Source organism: Populus euphratica, unplaced genomic scaffold (genome assembly GCF_000495115.2).
Source record: "Populus euphratica unplaced genomic scaffold, PopEup_1.0 scaffold4.1, whole genome shotgun sequence".
In the NCBI taxonomy this organism is placed as follows: domain Eukaryota; kingdom Viridiplantae; phylum Streptophyta; class Magnoliopsida; order Malpighiales; family Salicaceae; genus Populus; species Populus euphratica.
The window spans coordinates 1,033,917-1,054,399 of record NW_011499859.1 but is presented as its reverse complement, the minus strand read 5'-3'; the positions used below and the strand labels follow the sequence as shown (position 1 = coordinate 1,054,399).

The following is a 20,483-nucleotide window of genomic DNA, read 5'->3' as shown; positions in this document are numbered from 1 at the left end:
GTCACGTCATTATTAAATAAATTAAGTGATAAATAAATTGATTTTTTTTTTGACACCTCTATCATCAAGAAATTAAAGATTAAAATTATGTTATCATAATATTATGATATAGTAATAATTATCTTCTATAGCATTACAATATAAAAAGCTAAAAATAACTAGGCCAAGGCACAAACCATGTCGATTTTTTGAGGTAATATGTGTTATCTAAGGAATCTATCTAAAGAGACATATTAAGGATGATAATTACACCCGATCTAGTGGATATTTGGTGTCAGCCTATCCAATTAAGTCCGGTTCGATAAAGATTAAACTAAATCGGATAAAATCTAATTTATTTAAAATATGTTTGAGATTATAATAATAGTGATGGTTTAAAATATTTTTTATTTAGAAATATATTAAAATAATTTTTTTATTTTTAAAAAATTATTTTTAACATCATCATATTAAAATAATCTAAAAATATAAAAAAATTCATTTTAAATAAAAAATTTAAATTTTGAGAGAACACAATTTTATATTTTTTAAAAATTATTTTTGATATCAACACATTAAAACAATTCAAAAATATAAAAAAATTATTTTAAACAAAAAAATCAAATTTTAAGAGAGCATAATTTGCACTGCGTTTTCAAATACTCCTTTTTATTTACTTTTTTTTTTTGTTATATATATATATATGGAATACTATCTTTATAATGGAAGATTATAAAATATAAAATTAATACATAGGAGATTTATTTCTCTGTATTTTCTATTTTTAAAATATACAGATTGTTTTAGAGATATTTATTTTATATCTTTATTTACATCTCTTGAACTCAATATATTTATATATTTTTTTGCATTTGTTTGTTTTTTTTTTTATCATGGAACAATGACCAAATATAATCATAAAATACTCTTACATTACTTAAGCTAATATGAAAATAAAATATCATTAATAGTATTATACTAGATGGGGAGCCACACTAATTTTTTCATAAAATGTTTAGACACCACAAAATATATTTCAATGAAAATAATAAATCTAACATCCAGACCACTTATCACTTGACAAACCTACTTAAAATTAGTTGGTTTTTATCTTTAATTGTATAAATATAAAAGACAATGTTATTTTTTATAAAATAAAAAAAGTTGACTCTTGGTCAATCCACCTAATCCAACTTAATCTAGAACAATCTATCTAACTCATGACCTAAGATTTACTCTAGTTAATCTCCAAGTTTGGTTTAAAAAATATATAACTTTTAAAATCAATGACATGAGTTATTAGAACCGAAATATTATACATGAAAAAAAAATTAATCCTTAAGTCAATAAATCAAATATATGGAATCTAAAAAAAAAAAAAATTCATTGCACAAAAGAATTACATTTACAAACAATTTAACAAAAAGACAAAAAAATAAATGAGGACTAAATTATAGCATCGATTAACTTTATTTTGATGAGTCAATTAAAAAAAATTCTTTTTAAGAAAAAAATAACCACAATAACTTAACAAAAAAAACCTTTGGAAACATCTAATTAGACAAAAAAAATAAAAAAGAGAGAAAGATTAAAAAACTTGGGTCAACCAAACCCAAGATTGTATGATAAATATATAATCTAGATAATAAGAGTTAAGCCAACTCAGCTTAATCCCGAAAATCTATAGTCTAAATAATAAGATTAAAACAACCTAATATATCATTTATTTAAAATTTAACTTGACCTGATAGTTTGACCCACATTTAAGACCTAGCATTTTGAATTTATTATTTTATAAAATAATTAAATTATTGAGTTACTTTGAGTTTGTTACTTTATAAAATAATTAGATTTTGAAGATCACTTCGAGTTTATTACTATATAAAATAAAATGTTTTTTAAGTCACTTTGGTTAGTCACTATATAAAATTAGTATATTTTTTAAAATCATTTTAAGATTATCACTTTATAAAATAACTATATATTTTTTAAAATCATATTTTAAAATAACTAAAATTTTAAAAATTACTTCGAGTTTTTTATTTTATAAAATTGCTATTTTTTCAAAATTACACAATTCATCATTTTATAAAATAACATATTTTTAAAATCACTTATAATTCATCATGCTGTTTGATTCTAGAGTTTTTCAATTGGTTCTAGTGATTTCAAATCTTAATACATTAATTTCCTATTTTTCTAATAACTTTTTAATTTTAAATCTCATTCAGCTTGAGGTTAGTGAAGATCGAGAAAAGAAAGAAAAGGAAAAAAAGAAGAAAAGAAAAATAAATAATTGACCAGAGTTGACTCATTATAGTTATACTTGTAAACCAGTTATGAATTTAATAATTAATTTGGGATCATCAAGGGTTGGTTTAATACATCATTTTCTTGATATAAAAAAGAAGATATCACTGTGAACTCGGATCAGCTTCAGCCTTAGATAAATAGCATCCCTTAAAAAACCATAGTTTTTAAAAGCATATGCTTCTTGGTTTATTTTAGTAAATAGACGCATTTATATTTCCTTGCACCATCAGAGCGCGGATAGCTAGCTAGTTTCTTCTCTTTCAGCCCTCTGAACCGTGGCCATTCCGAGAGGAATTTGTCTTCCTCGAGCTTCAATTGACAACCAGCTCTGATAAGCCCACGTCACCCTTGGCCTGCCTTGCTGCTATCTGTCTTTGTGTGGATCTGTAGTACACAGCATATAGGATCAATTGGGCCACTGCAAATAATGCGCCCGTTCCATTGGGAGCCTGAAAAACAAACCATAGGACTTCGTTAATTTAGAACACACACACACACACAGAGGAGGGGCGGCGGCGGGAGAGATAATTACCAGAATGAAGGGGTCAAATTTGATAAAAGCATAAGCAGACCAGGCAACACCGTTGGCAAAGGAAGCAAGGGAGATGTAAAATGGCATGTACTCCACACTTTTTGTAGTAATCACGATTTTCTGCATGATTAAAACAATCCTATCAGTCAACTGAACAAATTATATTTAGCCCAGAATTAAGCTCACAATTTCTCCTAATCTAGCTAGTAACCTCCATTATGAAAATCAGAACACACATGGCATTATGTCACAGTCCATATATATTAAACCACAATGAAATTAAAAAGATACATAGAGCAATCAAGATTTAAGGAATTGAGTGAAGTTTGCATGATTTAGGAGACTAACCATGACTGACAAAGGTGAAGCATACATCATGGTGTTAAAAACTATGGCAACAATTCCAACAATGGCAGTTCTCTTCTTGGTGGTATGGACTAGAGTTAGGACCAGAGTGGCGAGGAGAGCGATGGATACAACCTCAACAAGCACAATTTGGAGCACCTTGAACCTCCTTTTCTTGTCTGAGTAAATAAGAAAAAGGAGAAGGTAGATCATCTCAATAGCAACCCCTGTTCCATTTATGGTCCAAACCAAGGTGCTGTTGGGGTGCACCATGGGTAGTCCATATAAGACCCAAGCCATGCAGTTGATCAAGGTTGCAAGGTACGGGGCTGGTGAGAATTGCTCCACTGATTTCTTTCTCCATATCTGTACAAAAGTTGGCCTGAGAAAGTCAATAAAAGAACCGGTAAGTTATTAAATTAATATTCAAAACATGCAAGCTTTACATTTGACTTTCTAAAGAAGGTTCAGCAAATCAAGTCCTTTTAATTTATTTTTGAAGACAAAAACAATAATAAAAGAAAATGCATAGGTAATTTGGTCCCAGATGAAGTGGTTGACCAATGTTTCTTGTGATGTATGTATGTGTGTGTATATATATAGATATATTAAACATGCATACAAGAACCAATATATTAGGAGTAAATAATATCAAATAAATCTTCCACAAATATTATTTGCGAGTCGATTAAATTAAACATGCATACAAAAACCAACCAATATATATATAGATAATTAAAAAAATGGGGCGACTTTATAATTCACATAATTTGATTTAAATAATATCAAATAGACAAAGCATGCTATAGAATATTTTAAAATGAGAAAGAAAAATGATATAAGGATAAAGTAATAATCAGATTAAACATGCATACAAAAACCACACAGCGTTGGTATCTCAAATTGACAAGGTTTATAAAATATCCACGCAGTTCAAGAGACTGTGTGCTCAAGAACCATACGCAGCAGTACTTACACTGGTGACATGAACAGGAGAAGTGAGATGATATTTCCTACAAGACAAGCAAACAAACCCCACATCATCACAGAAAAATTATGAGAAACCCAAAAGCATTCTCCTCTTCTCTAATACGCATACAAGAAACCCACAAAATCCCTCAGGATGTTAATGGAGCTTCAAGAAACTAATTAGAACATCATTTTTATGTAATTAAGAAACTAAATAAACCTTCTTACCTGTGATGCCAACCACAGTTCTAACAAGGTCTGCAGAAACCATGATTCTGAGATGTGAGGCTCTAAACTAAAGTTAAGAAATTTAATTTCTTATATTGAAGATGTTTTGATGTAAAGAAAGTATAGATAAAGAGTCTCATAAACAAGGAAGAGGAATTAAGGAGATAAAGTGCCTGTTTTGCAAACTTAAATTTGGCAGGTAAATACACGAGAAGTGGTTACATGCATTGCAGGAATTGGCACGCGCAATTTGCACTAACACGTGTATCTTCACTCGCTTCATGTATTTGAAGAAACTAATAAATTAGTCCTTTAGTTTCTAAGAATCTCATACTTATCCTTTTTTTACTTTTCATCCCTTTGTAACTTTAGGACGGGACAAGTTTGAAAATAGAAAAGAATTATTATAAAAATTTAATTGTTCCATGTATTTTCAAAAATAATTTTTTTTAAATATGTTTTCAATGAAGTTCAATCATTTTTTTATTTTATTTTGTGTGATAAGATAGATAAATAAAAATAAAAATAAAAAAATAAATTAAGATAAAAAAATATAAAAGATGAAAAAAGAGAAAAGAAAGAAAAAAGGTCTAAGGAACAAAAAACCTATATAAGGGGAGATAATGCAAAATAAATGAATAAATAAATAAAAGAATCAAACAAAATAAAAAAAAATCCGAAAGAGATCCTAGTTTAAAAAAGAAAATAAAGAAATAATATGAAAATATATTATTTTTTTAGTTTTTTTTCATGTTATTTATAGGCTAATAGAATGAGAAAATGGAGACACTCTTGTAAAACTCTAACCAACTAAAAATCTAAAATAAAAAAATAATTAAAAAGATTTAGTGCTTGAAAGTATGGTAGTAATTGCTTTTTAAAATATTTTTTATGTGAAATTATATCAAAATAATATATTTTTTATTTTTTAAAATTTATTTTTAGTATTGACATATCAAAATAATATTAAAATATCAAAAAATAACTTGAAGTGAAAAAAATAAAAAATTTAAATTTTTAAAAAATAATTTTAAAATACAAAAACAGCCGACCACCAAATATATATTCAACTAAAAACAAGTATGACTTGCTTTTACGTAAAATGTGGTTGTAATGCATGTTGTTATAGGTTACAACAATTAAAAATGATGTTTTATAACTAACTAAATAGCTTTAAATTATAATTTTATCTGAACATAAAAATTATAACGTAAACAAACACTTTCGGTATTAGTCACCCAAAGTAGTAGTTGTCAACAACCTCCCTTCCACTTGGTATCGCCGGATTCCAATCAAAACAATCCACGACAATGCAGCTCTAGCCACCCACAATCAAACCTAGCCTCTCCGCAGCCCCAGAGCACCGCCCATAACAACAACAATCCCTACCCATCTTTGATAAGAGCAGTAGCAAACAAGTCCCATAACAACAACAACCACCTTTCCTCGCCCTTGATCTCTCTATTTAGGTGGTGGTGATTTACATTGCTCAGTGTTAAAAGGAAGAAGAAGAGGAGAAACCGATCAACAAGACCATGTCTGTCTCTGTATTACTGACGCGTGAAACGAAGCCTTGCAATTCAAATGGTTATTCCACGCATCCACATCATGTGTCGTCGTTGTCTCCCTTCATTCTAACAATTTTCTTCCAATTCCCAATGTATGATTTATTTATTTTTAGAATAATTTGTAGCATATATGGTGGTTTTTGATTTGTTAATATGTATTTTCTTGAATGTAATTATTTATTTTATTTTGATTAATTTGCAATGCCTATATGATTTCTTAGGTTAGATTATATTTCTTTATATTAATTAAGTCGTATTGAATTACTTTTAATACATGAATGATATTCCTTTACATATAGACTTCATTGTGTATTATCAATTGGTAATCGTAACATGGAAATGATATAATCTTTAAAATAGTTTAGTTTTCAACAACTTAGATTTTTCCTTAATCAAGTTATTAAAGGTTGAAATAACTATTATTCAACTTTTTTTATTAAATAAAACCCATCACATTAATATAAACTAATTTAATAGCTAAAACATGCAAGAAAAATAACTTTTTTTATATATATACTAGAATCCAGTGAAAATCTCTCTTATTCGAAAATTAATAACTTCAAAATAAAATAAATAAAGTTGTGTATCAAAATTAAATTTAGAAAAATATAAGAGACTGAAAAGGTCTAATTTTACAAATTAGAGGATTAAATGGTATTTTTAACATCAATTTTAAAAACACCATTTATTTCAAGGCCCTTTTCTAAGTTGGTCCCATATCTTTCAATTTAGTCACCAACCAATAAATTCAAAGCATCTGGGTGTTAACTTTGCAACCAAAGGACACAATTGAAAAGGAGAGAGTTAAGGGATAAAAATGAAAAAAGCAATATGAATTAATGGGTAGGTCGAACAAATGAGGTATAGTAATATCATGCTTTGTGGAGATAAAATAAGTATAGGGTATTCCAACTTCCAAGAACGCCCTCCTTCAACTCCTATGGTAACTATTCATTGACCCTCGTCGCCTCTAACATGCCTGATACTCATGAGCTATGAATAATTGCTCCGTGGAGGGTGGGTCATGGCGAGGTCGTGTCAATTTATTGCTATTTGATCTTCTTCTTCTTTTAAGGAGATTTCGGTGTCATTAATTCCTCGAAGAAAATATCTGTTGTGAAGTAATTATAAGACGCAATTGTTATTTGATATGGTTAGCCTATCTATACATTTCAAGAAAAAGGAGAGAAGAAGCTTATCTAGAGGTTAAAAAAGAGCTCAAAAGTATAGCCATGTGCTGGCTTCGTAGTCGCTAGTCTTAGTGTAAAAATGGATGGTGATGGAGTTCTATTAGTAAATAACTCCAAATCAAATTCATTATTTCAACGCTCACTCGAGTAGCACAATTCCTTGAATACATAACCACCCCAAGATTTCATTGCATTTAAGATGCCATCTTTTTCGTTTAAAAAATATTAAATTGATACTTTTTTATGTATTTTTAAATAATTTTAATATGCTAGTAATAAAAAAATTTAAAAATATTATTTTAATATATTTTCAATTAAAAAACATTATATACACGAACGAACAAAAAGATATGCTAAGCTGAAAAGAATTAGATTCGGTGGACCACTAAGATGGATTCAGTTGTGGTGCTTTAATTTTCTTTATTTATCCATTAAAGACAGGGAAAATATTCCTCAATGTGGTTAGAGCATATGGTCAATTCATTTAAGCAGAGTTAAAGCAGCTAATTCCTCGGGCTTGTCCATGTAAATGAGGGATTGCATTGCAATTCACCTGGACATGGACTCATGGACCCATGGCAGTACAGTTCAGTACCATATCAAGAGATCTGCAGTGCTCAAATGAATGGTATGGCCCAACAAAAATGCTGCTTCCTTCCAATCCATCTAGTTCTTGATAGATATCTTATCACCTGATATTGATTACTAGAAGATGCTCAAATATAGAGTGTCGTGGGCACTGAAGTCATAATAGGATATATTTTTCAGACATAAGTTGAAACAAGCCACAGAAATATGGCTGGGATTGGCTCCGCATAATCATGGTAGCCTTTGAATGGACGAGAACTTACGTTGCTGCTTTTATGAAAGAAACTCCCGTCAGTCCGTGTCTAGTGGCTCACAGGGATTAGAAATCCACATGCTATCATTGGTTGAGCAGTGCAATCATTTAGAATGACGGCAACATGAATTTTTACCAGCTATTGTTGATGCCACTCCGCTGGCTCATACTCTGGCAGAGTACTAGAAGATTAGGCAAAAACATTTCACCAACTGGAAAGGAGAAAATCCATGCAAAACCATTTGAGGAGTTGTGTATACCACATGAATTCTTGAGTTCATATTACAACAATAAGTGGGGGATGCAGAATCGTGAAAGAGAAATGCAGAAGAAGACAGCAGGCATTCTCAAAATTTATTTGCTCAGATGAACATTCTTCCATTCGGTGAACAACTTTGAAGTCACAATACAGACAATCAATAAAACAATTCAAATAGACAAACAAATTGGGATTTCAACGCGCAAGAAACAGAAAACTCACCAGATTATAACTTTGACACTATACAGGATCTTCTAAGCTACAGAATGTGCAGGTGTGGTAAAGTGGATAAATACTTGGCATACATTTTCAAATTCTAAAACCCCACTTCTTCGTTGATTCTTTCTTATTCCTCCTTGAACTGGGATCGATGAGGTTTTCCAATGATTTTGCCTTTTTGTTACGAGCCTTGCCTGCTTCTTTTAGGAGCTCAGCTAGCCTGCTTTTCTCGTCTTCGAAATCAGGATTTGCAATTCCAAGCTTTTCTTCTCTAAGTTTTAGAACATACTCCAAGATCTCTATTGAATCTTCAACCCTGCAATGGAAGCCATAAAATTCAACTTTGGATGAAAATAAATAAACGAATCTCCAGCTTTAAGTAATCCTTGAAGTAGTAAGATTGAAACCTCAAAATTAGCCATATGCTTATTTTTCCAGAATGCTGTCTCTATTGTAAGCTTTAACAAACAAAATTATAAGACTTGAATATACACTTCAAGATGTAAACCATAATTCAGCACTTAAATTCCACCATAAATCTTCTCATCTCATCAATGCATATATTGTGGAGACAGAGACATCAAATAAACAATTTTCATGATAAGAGAAGCACATGCAACAACTTCACAGAAACAAATGAGATAAACTTAACATAGACTCAATCAGTTAGACTCTGTCCAGAAATCCTCCCCAGGGACAAAATACAAAACCAACGTCAAAATAATAGGATGGTTGTCTGAAGTAGTAATATTGATTGGCAAAATTTTGAAATGAATGACAAATTACCTTCCCATAGCATCATAAGTTGCTGCAAGATTGCTATATACTCCAATGGTATCTTGATGGCATGGGCCACACTCATGTTCTAGTATCGCCCTCGCCTCTTCAAACAACTCACAAGCCTCGTCTATTTTAAACAGCTGTACACAAGCCAATCCCATCTGGTTCAGCACAACCCCGAAGAAGGCTGACTTCCTCTCACCACTGGTTCTAAGTTTTGTCACAGCACTCTCAAATGAGTTCCTTGCTTCTTCATATCTCCCAACCACGTAAAACATCACTCCCATTCGAGCTTCGATTCCAGCAATAGTACTTTGCTGTCCTGGTTTATCCTCCAACAACTTCATTGCCTTTAGCAAGAGCTTCAATGCCTCCTCGGGCTCACCTACAGATTCAAAAATGGCTGAAATCTCAGTCAATCCCCCAGCAATCTCTTCTGTCGTGGTTCCTGGTACAGGTTTTGCATATATCCTCAGAGCATTTTCACAGTAAGACTTGGATTCTCGGAGTTTTCCAGTTCTATGGTACAAGTCAGCAAGACGTACAAAGACAGATGCAACCGAAGGGTGGTTGTCACCCTTTGATGACTTGAAGACAGTGAGTGCCTTCTGATAAGAGAAAACAGCCTCATCAAAGCGACAAAGAGACATGTAAATGTTTCCAACGCTGACATCAATGGCAGCAACCTCATTGTCCTGTTCATTTGCAATCATTGCCATGCTGGCAAGGACAAGGTGCTCAAGTGCTGGTTCATATTCTCCCTTTGCCTCGCATATAAGAGCCATCAGCCTGCGGTCAGCTGCTTCTTCAATAGATGCTGGTTCACTGTGCGCACGATGAATTTCAAGTGTTTTCTTGCACAATTCTTCTGCTTTATCAAAGTTCATAGCTTGAACATGTGCCTCAGCTAAGTACCTGGCATCTCCAAATTAATAGACTAAAATCGAGTTAAACAAGAAGAAGCTTGCGGATTCAAACTTACTTGTACTATACATCATAAGCCGATAACACCAAAAACTCAGTATTAAACATGTGAGGCTCATTTAATCAGACTATGAAAAAACAATAGCTAGAGAATTTGGCAAATATAAACAAAATCATATCAAGCAAAGAAGTAATAATAAAACCACGGATTTTCTAAAAAACACGATCATATCACTGCATAGTATATACAAATATATACAACGCGAAACAAATAGGAAGATTTACATAAATGGATATTTTAGCCTCCAGCAGCAAAACTTAAGCTCACATCTCTTCCTAAAAATAGCCTACAGTATAATTCCCTCCAACAAAAGATATCACAATTTATCTCATGGTAACAAATACAAAATCTATTTGTTTAAGGCATAATCAATCTTAATTACCCTATTAACAACCAAACTCAAAAAAACAAAGAACGCCCAAAAAGCAACAGTTCCCCTCCAAATACATTAGCATTAGCATTAGCATAATCAGTGGAAAAAAAAACATATAAATCAAACTTGAAAATCTTAATCTCTCATTAAGACAAAAGTCCAAATCTTAATTACCCGAATATATCAAATTCACTTTCACACAAAATTAACACTTTCAAAACAAAGAACTCTCAGAAAACAAAAACAACCCATTAAGAAAAACAGTTGAAAATCCAAAACCCACAAACCTGCAAGTCTCGCCAACTCGTGGATCAATCTCCCCCAAGCTCTCGATCTGAATCTGCAACCCCTTCTCATAGCACTCAATAGACTTATCAACTTGACCCAGCATTGAATAAGTATCCCCCAACTGCATATAACCACTAAACCCAGCAAGTGCATGATCCATTCCTTTACTGAAATCAGGCACTTTGATAGCCCTTTCAAGCACAGGCACTGCCTCTTCAAACCTCCCTAAACTACAATAAATAGCACCCAAAACATGAAGACTCATAACCAAATCCAAACTTGGCTCCTCTCCTTTCTCAATTGCCACTCTTTCAAACGAATTTGATGCTCTAACTGCATAGTCCAATGCCTTAATGGGTCCTTCACCAGATGCAATAGTGTCACGGGCGAGCTTTAAGAGAAACGGGCCGAGATCCGGGTTATCCAACGAAGGGTCTGAGAGGAGAGAGTTCGGGTTTGGAGAATCCGGAGGAGGCTTTTTAGTGGAGCGGGCAGGGGAAGGTTTGGATCGGGAAGGAGAAGGAGATGGGGGTTTTTTGGGAGTCGGGGTTCTGGGTGGTTGTTGTTGTTCGGGTCGGGTTGAGGATCCGGGTAGGATCTCAGGGACAGAAATGTGAAGTGGAGGTGCATCTGGCGGGGTTTTAACAGAGACAAGACCTGGCATGGTTGTCTGGTGGGAGATTTGCACGGAGAGAATGTGTGTGTGAGTGTGAAGAAGAGTGAGAGTTATGGAGAAGAAATGGAAAACGAGAGAGAGGGAGAGAGGTTGAGGAGGGGGCAATTAGGTGATTAGAGGATCAATTAAGAGAGATGATTAAAGACAAGGTACCAAGATGGAACTGACAGGAAGGTGGTGCCTAATTTTTAGGACATGTCAGATTGTAGACAGTCGGACATTTTCATGATTCCAAGTACTGTAGTGTTCTGTGTTACATGGTACGGATGCGGGGATAAATAAAATGTCTGGATTTTTTTCCTTAGTAGTTTTTACTTTTCTAACTGCCAACTGACATGCTGAATAAATCCTCCTCCTTCTAACGGTTATATTAGGCTCATGAATTCAGTGACCTCCATAAAATCATAAAGGATTTTAGAGAGAGAGCCCATAATGAGAGTATTGTTCCTTACTTTACTCTGGTGTCTCCATGATTATCTGGATTCGAATCCTGCCGTAGAAGGTTAAGATTTTGGTTCGTCCCAAATCAATATATGAATTTGAGCCATTGATTCAATATTTAGATTCGAGTACTTCTACTATGGATGATTTTATTTTTATTTTTGTTCTTCTCACTCAGTATATAGGTTCGTGTCGATGTCGGCAACTTCATGCTTTATAGTATGATAATCGAAGCTATTCCGAGCTTACCTCAATGTAAATTCTGCGTTGAAATATATATATCTTTACATGTTGTGGCACGATATACTATGCTGGGAGTTTGGGATGATCCTCTGGATGCCTTAAATTTTCTGTACAATTAATTAAACGCCAGAAATAGAATAACTGTTTTAAAAAAATTTATATGTCAACTAAAGATATGAATTTGATTGATAAATTAATGTATATTATTTTGACAAAATGAAATTCGGCTGGCAGTACGTAGAAGGAGCATCTTTTTCATGTTATTTCTTATCCGTCTCTAATGTGATCATGGATATTTTACGTACGTTGTGATCTAGATTTACATATCAATGTCAAACAATAATGATGATGAAGAAGATGAATTTGCAATCTCTTTATGTGTATTTACTTGTCTCTTTGGGTAGTGAAGTAGTCATATTGCATAGAACATGCTAGCCATCATTCTACGATCAGAAAGCATGAAGCTATTATCCTAAGAGAATAATTTCGGCGAATAAAGACTTTTTGCCACAAAATTTACAGACAAGTACATGGTTTAACATGACATTCTCATCTTCAACAAATAGCTTTTTTTCCCCCTTGGTTTCACGGCTAGATGGATGTAGCACAATCCGAAGCAGCTTTGGCTAAGCCTTCCTTTCTAGTTTCACCATTATTCATTTCCGTTCTAAATACAAGCTCATAATTTATGCGCTCTCTCATTGAGTTAATTCAACATGATGTAAGCCCTTTAGGACATTGAAGTTTTGAGCAAGTAGCTGGTTCAGCATCGAGAGATTTCACCACCACCACGAAACCTTCTTCGTTCGTGTTTAAGCTCGCAACGGCAATAATAGTCCTCCAACTCTGCGGTCTCTGTCAGCTTCCTCATCTCCATCTCAGCTATATATGGCCTAAAATATTGAGCAATCATAGTGTTTATTATAGCAGCAGGCTTTCTGTTACCGCACTTGGTGAATTTGCACGACTAGTCTTGCCATCCTGCTGCACACCTAAAACTCTGGCTGCAAGAGGAAAAAGGATGGAAACAATGCTTCTTTAATGAATATTTAGCAAATAGAAAACAACACTGATATATATAAACATGGAGAACTTGCTTACCTGCAGATAAATCAATGGGGTATAAAAGGCGAATGGTAAGTGTCATTCTGGCATGTGAAAGTACTTTTGTTGTAAAATATTCTCTAACAAAGCTTGAATATGGACAGCAAATTTAATCTGGTCTTCTAATACGCTCGTTGACCTTGTTTAAGAACCATTTTTCCAGCATAATGTTACGATGAAAGTGCAGTCCTTCCTAATAGCTAAAGTTAACCGCGTGCACTAAGGTAGCCATCAACTGCCTTGCATTGCATGGCTCAAGCTTACACAATTTCTGCTCTCAGTCTCTATTAATACTCCACGTACATTGAACCATTTTTGGCGTTGTTAATTTCACTCTTTACCAAAGTGGTGTCATTATCAACAGCATGAGCCATTGGCTGCAGGACATGACCTATTGATTCCACATACATGATTCAACTCTCTATAGTGAATGATCGATGCATTTCATCTTAAAACACAGTATTGGTGCAAATGGCATCTTAATAAAACCAATTTAGGATAAGATTAGGTTAGGTTTGGTTAAATGAGTTGATTTTCTTATGAAAGTAGACAACAATGCTAGGGATTGTAATGCCATGTCATGAAACCATCTTAATTCAATAATTTAAATTGTTAGGTTAGGTATGAGGATATAATTTATATTATTTTCTAATATATCCTTGAAACTTGCACAGGTTTATATTACTTTATGCTTAATTTTTATTAAATAAATAGAAATGATGAAATTCGAATCTGTGACTACTTAGTCATCAAGACTTTGATATCATGTCATGGAACCATCTAAACCCAATAACTTAAGCTGTGAGGTGTCAAAGAATCATCTCAACCCAAAAACTTAAGTTGTTAGTGGAGGTTCCAAAATATAATATACATTATTCTCTAACATACCCCTTAAAGTGAAAGCCTTTTAGGCTTAAAACTTGCGACCAACATTATCTTATGCTTAATTTTTATAAAATAAATAGGGATAATGAGATTCAAACTCGAGACCGCTTGGTCATTAAAGCTCTAATATTATGTCAAAGAACCATCTTAACCTAAAAACTTAAGCTATTAGATGAGGTCTTAGGATATGATTTATATTATTCTCTAAGTTGTTAGATGAGGTCCTAAGATATGATTTATATTATTCTCTAACATTGCTTTTGGGTTGAAATGGTTATTTAACATGGTATCAGAACTTTGATGACCAAGCGATCACGAGTTTGAATTTCACCATTCTCATTTATTTGATAAAAAATTAACCATAAGTTAATATAGACTGTGCAAGTTTCAAACCCAAAGAGTTTTTAATTAAGAAGGTATGTTAGAGAATAATATGAATCATATCCTAAACCTCACCTAATAAATTAAACTTTTGAGTTAAGATGGTTTTTTAATCCAATGTCCTGTGAAAATAGATGCTAAAATTCAAATAACAAAAAATTGTTCATGATGTGTGATAGCTGTTCATGTTGCTTGCTTACTGTTCAATAGTGTTACTGCTTCTCTAACTCCTTTTAGTGTCATATTGTATGGTAATGGACGAAGCTTATCACTTCTCATGGAGGGCCAAGTCAAGGAATATGAAAACACATCTACCCTCTTCTTGTTGGCACTCAATATCATGGCAATTGGATGGTGGAAGTCATACCAATAATATAATTCACGGCACCTTCTTTAAGTTGACCACTCAACCTTTCCATATCTTCCTTCATAAACTTTAATCCTCTTCTCCTAGAAAGATTCGACGATAGCTTAACACTCCAACTGTCTCCTTTTCTCTATGTTGCATCAAAGATTTTTAAATAGTACTTAATTCCTTGTCTAAAGTCCTTGTACATTAGAAATTAGGCTATTGTTTTCCAATCCGAGACCTTGTAACCATGCAAGGAGAAAAAAAAAACTCTATTCAGACCTGGATACGTTATTCAAAATTTTAGCGAACTTCTTCAGGCCCTTGATGATGATTGACTTTGTTGTGAGCCATTAATTTGTGTGGCAAAATAGTTTTATTCTACCCGATGATGCTGTCGATGAAATATAAATCACATTAGCCAAAATGGCTAGAGAACCAAGAATGGAATCATTATTAGAGATAGCAATCTGTTGGTTGGAGTTTACCTCTTATTATTACCGAACCATGGGAGTGCTGACATTACAGCGTTTCGTTATTGATTTTTTTTTTTTGATAATCCTCAATTTTATTAAAACATGGCTATTTAGACCGTGGTCATAAAAACAGATGAAAACACTTCCATTAAAATATATATATATAAAAAAAATAGATCAAACAAATAAATACTATGCTGATTTGTCCAAAACTTAATGTTATATGCACTTATTAGAAAATTGAATTTTGAATATGCAAACCGGTGATTATAGTACTTCAGTCAATAAAAAAAATAAAAAAACAAGAAAGACTAAGCTAAAGCAGAAATCAGATTTGCAGTGCTCTTTAAAAAAAAAATTATTTTGAATTAGTTATATATTTCAAGTTGTGTAGAAAAATAAAAGCTTCTAAGCATTTTTTCTAAAATTTCTAGTAATCAGCGCATATCATTAATATAACATATCATCCAAATATTTAGAAAAACATCCACTAATTCCTCATCAATATAAAAATTTTATTTAAATATTTCAAGCAAAATTATAAAAAGATAATAAGTGTTCTCAATACTTATACTACCAGGATTGCAAATTACTTGAGCCTCTAGCACTGCATGATAATAAAATAAGAAATTCTTCTAGTTGGATTTATTTTAAATAACTAGCCAAATAAAACATGGAATTTTTTGAAGATAAATTCTTCAATCAAACATATGTTTGAAAATAAAGATTCCCTCCATTTATAGCAGCACAACATGTCTTCATCAAAAAGCTTCCATCACTGGTTGCTGTACAAATTTTCTTGTCATTATTGAATATGTTATCTGTATGGTATCTGAAAATGATACAGTACTACATCATTTCTCTAGATCCTAACACATTCTCTGGCATGGCCAGAAATTAATATTGGATCCTCAACTTCGCTGCAAAGGAATATGTATATATACTGTCCTGGAATTCAAAAGGGCATCTTGTTTCCCAACTTAGAAAAATTGACTTAATTAGGGCCCCAATCTTATGCTGACCTCAGCTGATAATGCATTATCAGATTATAAAATACTCACAGTTATGGTACGTGGTACATATGACATGCACATTTACATCTTATATTAGTTTAATCTTTCACAGATATTATTCCTTTAAGGGGAATAAAAACCAAAACTTGTCCATTCTGCTGTTTTTTTTTTTCTAATTGTGAAAAGAAACTTTGATCTGAAGCTCTTGTATACAGTACTGGAATTTTAATTGGCTTAGTTACTTTGCAAATCATTATGATGAATTTAGTTATATTACTCAATTGGTCACCCGAGAAGGGACAAGCTGGCATGCTTATGATCAGAAGGTGCTACATTTGCATGGCATCTAAGATTGGAAGCATCTTTAGATCAGAAGATATGGTGGAAGTTGAAGATTCTCTACAAAACCCAATAGAGCTACAAAGAGTAACTTCTCATTATTCATTTTCTATAATACATCCCATAATTTATGCACTCTCTCACTGAGGCTCTCCTTACTTAACACTCCACATTAATACATATCTTTTATTTCAATATATAGGCCTTTTATTTCGGCATTGAAGTTCTGCACGTAGTGCTGGTTAAACAGTCATCAGGGGTGTGGTTCGTGTTTAGGATTAGGCACCGGATCTTTTTGGTAGTCCACCATAGCCTCCATCTCTGTGAGCTTTCTCATTTCCACTTCATAAATGAGCTACGCCATATAAACATATTACAACAGAAGAGTTTGATCAATCAACAACGACTAATCAATGATGATGCCAATTATGCAGCTGTGATATATATGTTATATCCCTTGTAATTAGGACAGGACCCGAAATCCATCTAGGCTTTCGGATAGTCTGAACTTGAACTGGAACAAGCATCGATGGATTGGTCATCTCAGATGAAATTCAAGCAGTATCAAGTCATGTTATAAAGTATATATGGTTTATTGTTGAAAATAACAAATAATTAAGGCGTGGCATGTACGGATATAGTTGCGTAGGCTAGTACTGCTTATTAATAAAGTCTTGTTACCTCACTTGGTGGATTTGGCAGAACAGGGCCCTCCTGGATGCCTGAAAATCTGGCTGCAAGAGTCAAGAGTGAAAGAATGGAAAACATGTTACTTTAATCATTACGAAATAATAAGGTGATTTTACATGGAGAACTAACTGCATGCTCACCTGCAGATAAATCAATGAAGAGGAGGAGGAGGAGGATGAGAAGAATAGTTTTGGTCTGAGAACCCATTGTAAATGATCTGGTGATATTGTTGTTATAGGTTCTGAGAGGACAAAGGATGTGTTAAATTTATAGGGACAGAACCATGTAAACACTTCATGGTGCAGACTGCACTCAATAGCTTTGTAGAATGTAATGATTAAAAATGCAACAGCCATTAGCAAGAACACAACCAAGTCAAAGGCACTAACTTGTGACCTCAAGAGTCAGGTCCTCCTGTTCTCCAAAAGCTAAATTGATTAGGTCGAAAACAACTGACTTTGCATTTGCAGGGCTCACGCTCTATACATCAATTCATCTTAGTTGGATACATTATTTCTTTAGCAATTCCCTTCGTTTCACTAGTCTCAACCATTCTTTCCAGTCCATTCATTCTCCACATCTGTTGAACCCATTTTGGCTTTATTTCAGTACTGTTTAGGACAGTGTTGTCTTTATCAATAACATGAGCCATTGGCAGGAGGGGCCATGTTAAAATGTGGTGGTGATGTAAGAAGATAGTAAGAGAAAAATATTTTGAAACTGATCACAGCTAACTTATTTCTACATTCTCAACTCAAGCATTTACATAAATATTTATACAACTCTTGGTACGTACATGCACAACTCTTATAATAATAATCTCTAATATATGTACCATATTAATACGTACAAACAATAAACCAAATACAAAGTTACTAATTATGTGATTAATGCATAAACTTTCCTAAATGTATACATAAACCATTGCTAGAGCACATCTTCTAACGTACCTCCTGAAACTTGTTTCTAGATAACTCCTACCAGATCAGCTCTTAATCTGCATAAATCTCCATACTTCAAAGCCGTTGTAAGAATATTTACAGCTTGATCCTTGAACTTCAAATAACTCATTTTCACCTTCTTCTTGCTTATGCACCTTCTAATAAAGTGATATTTGGTGTCGATATGATTGCTTCTCTAATAAAAAAATGGATTTTTTTCCCAAAGAAATTGCAGACTAATTCTCAGTAAAAATCTCTACATTATCCTTTTGAGGCGTGTGCATTGTCTCCAAAATTATCCTTAACCATACACATAAAAAATACAAAAGAAGTTGCTCCCATATATATATTCAGCCTCAGAGTCACAATTGCTTGTTTTTTTGAACTTCATATGAAAACAGTATCTCTCTCCCTCAATCACTGCGATTGTAACGAACTAACTTGAACTCTTTGTAGAACAATAGTGTAAACCATAAGAAACGGTCCCTTTAGTAGACTTGAAGTGTCCGTCTTGTTACTTTTAGATGTGTTGTAGTATGAGCTTCTATAAAATGACTGACAGCTGTAACTCCAAGAAAAAATGTTTTGTCGACGAGTGCAAGTTAGAAAACTCAAAATGCCAACAAGCCTTCTCACCATCTTCATGCTTTGACGACTTTGCACAACATTCAACAGGAATATTCATAGGTTTTGAGCTCTTCATATTGAACTCATTAAAAGTCTTCTTTGCGTAGCTCTCTTGAGAAATAAAAATGTTCCATTGAACTTGTTTTATCTCAATGTTAAGATAATAAAACACGAGTCTACTATCCAACATTTCAAACTCTTGTATTATGGCCTTTCTAAAATCATCAAACATGGCTAGATTGTCACTTATAAAGATCAGATCAGCAACATAAAATCAAGCAATTAAAATTCCAGCATTCTTCTTCTCTTTGACATAAAAAGTGTACTTATTAGGACATCTCACAAGCTTGTTCTCTTTAAAGTAATTTATAACACGGCTATATCAAGCCACTGGTGATTGCTTCAAACCGTGTAATGCTTTTTTCACCTTCATGCCCCTTTTACAACATAATCCAGAGGTTGTTCTAGACACACTTCTTCCTCAAGATATCAATTTAAAAATATGGACTACACATCCATTTGATAAATCTTTCATCTGTGTTGGGCTGCCAAAACTATAAGAAATCAAATGGTTTCTATACGGGAGAAGTCGAGTCTTGTATCTATCCACTTAATTCACCTTTAGCATCCTTCTTAACTTTTTAACCCCATTTTACTCCGGTAGTCTTCTTTCCACTTGAAAGTTTTGTTAACTATCATGCATCATTCTTATCTATTGTCTTATTTCCATATTCATTACAGTTCTCCACTTTTCTTCTTTAATATCCTCTTTGAAATTTAAAAGCTCTAAATTTGCAAACAAATAAAAAAGTATTGAATTATTAATTTCTGTTATTTCTGCATAAGTTTCTTGAAGGCTTCTTATACGAAGAGGATGGACAAAGGAGCTTGTTTGAGGAGATACACCACTGTGAATAGATGTTGAAGAGTTTGGTGGAGTAACAAAAACTGATACAATTATTTGACTAAATTCTTTTTCAAACATAGATAAACAGTTATGCGTCTCATCCTAGACATTCCAATACCAGGACGCATCTTCATCAAAGTCCACATCTCCATTAATCAAAATCCTCTCATTACTGGGATTATACAGCTTATAGCTTTAAGAATTCGAGTCATGGCCGACAAAAACAAGCTTCTCACTTTTTCATCCAACTTTGATGTTTTTTTCATCTGAAATGTGAGAATAAAAAATGATGTAAAATCTCGTAAATTGAGAAATTCTAGGCTTCGTTCCACGTCATGCTTCTTAAGGTGTGATATTCTTCGTATTTGTTGAAGGAATATGTTGATAAGCATACAACATCAGCTACTACCTCAATTAAAAAAAAAAACATTTTCTTTGACTTCAACATATTGCAAATCATATTGAGAATGGTTCTATTATTTCTTTCAGGTGACCTTAGAACAGTTAGAGGACATCAAAGACCATGATAATCATACAACTCA

General features: G+C 33.0%; 2 protein-coding genes and 1 long non-coding RNA gene across 3 annotated transcripts; all 3 read right to left on the bottom strand.

The window, feature by feature from the left end:
• Positions 1-2,402: 2,402 nt before the first annotated feature.
• SWEET7 (Nodulin MtN3 family protein) lies at positions 2,403-4,610 on the bottom strand. Its single transcript, XM_011024154.1, has 5 exons — positions 4,367-4,610; positions 4,146-4,182; positions 3,173-3,551; positions 2,825-2,944; positions 2,403-2,741 (listed from the first exon to the last, which is right to left on the bottom strand). The coding sequence occupies exons 1-5, from the start codon at positions 4,407-4,409 to the stop codon at positions 2,604-2,606; spliced, it is 717 nt and encodes a 238-aa protein (XP_011022456.1). The 5' UTR covers positions 4,410-4,610; the 3' UTR covers positions 2,403-2,603.
• A 3,678-nt stretch (positions 4,611-8,288) lies between these two features.
• Positions 8,289-11,831, bottom strand: LOC105124230 (uncharacterized). The gene is made up of 3 exons (XM_011024155.1): positions 10,869-11,831; positions 9,230-10,138; positions 8,289-8,759 (listed from the first exon to the last, which is right to left on the bottom strand). The coding sequence occupies exons 1-3, from the start codon at positions 11,531-11,533 to the stop codon at positions 8,534-8,536; spliced, it is 1,800 nt and encodes a 599-aa protein (XP_011022457.1). The 5' UTR covers positions 11,534-11,831; the 3' UTR covers positions 8,289-8,533.
• Positions 11,832-16,840: 5,009 nt separating this feature from the next.
• LOC105124231 (uncharacterized) lies at positions 16,841-17,723 on the bottom strand. Its single transcript, XR_842016.1, has 3 exons — positions 17,607-17,723; positions 17,458-17,510; positions 16,841-17,131 (listed from the first exon to the last, which is right to left on the bottom strand). It is a non-coding gene; the product is annotated as an uncharacterized LOC105124231 (long non-coding RNA).
• Between the last annotated feature and the right edge of the window lie 2,760 nt (positions 17,724-20,483).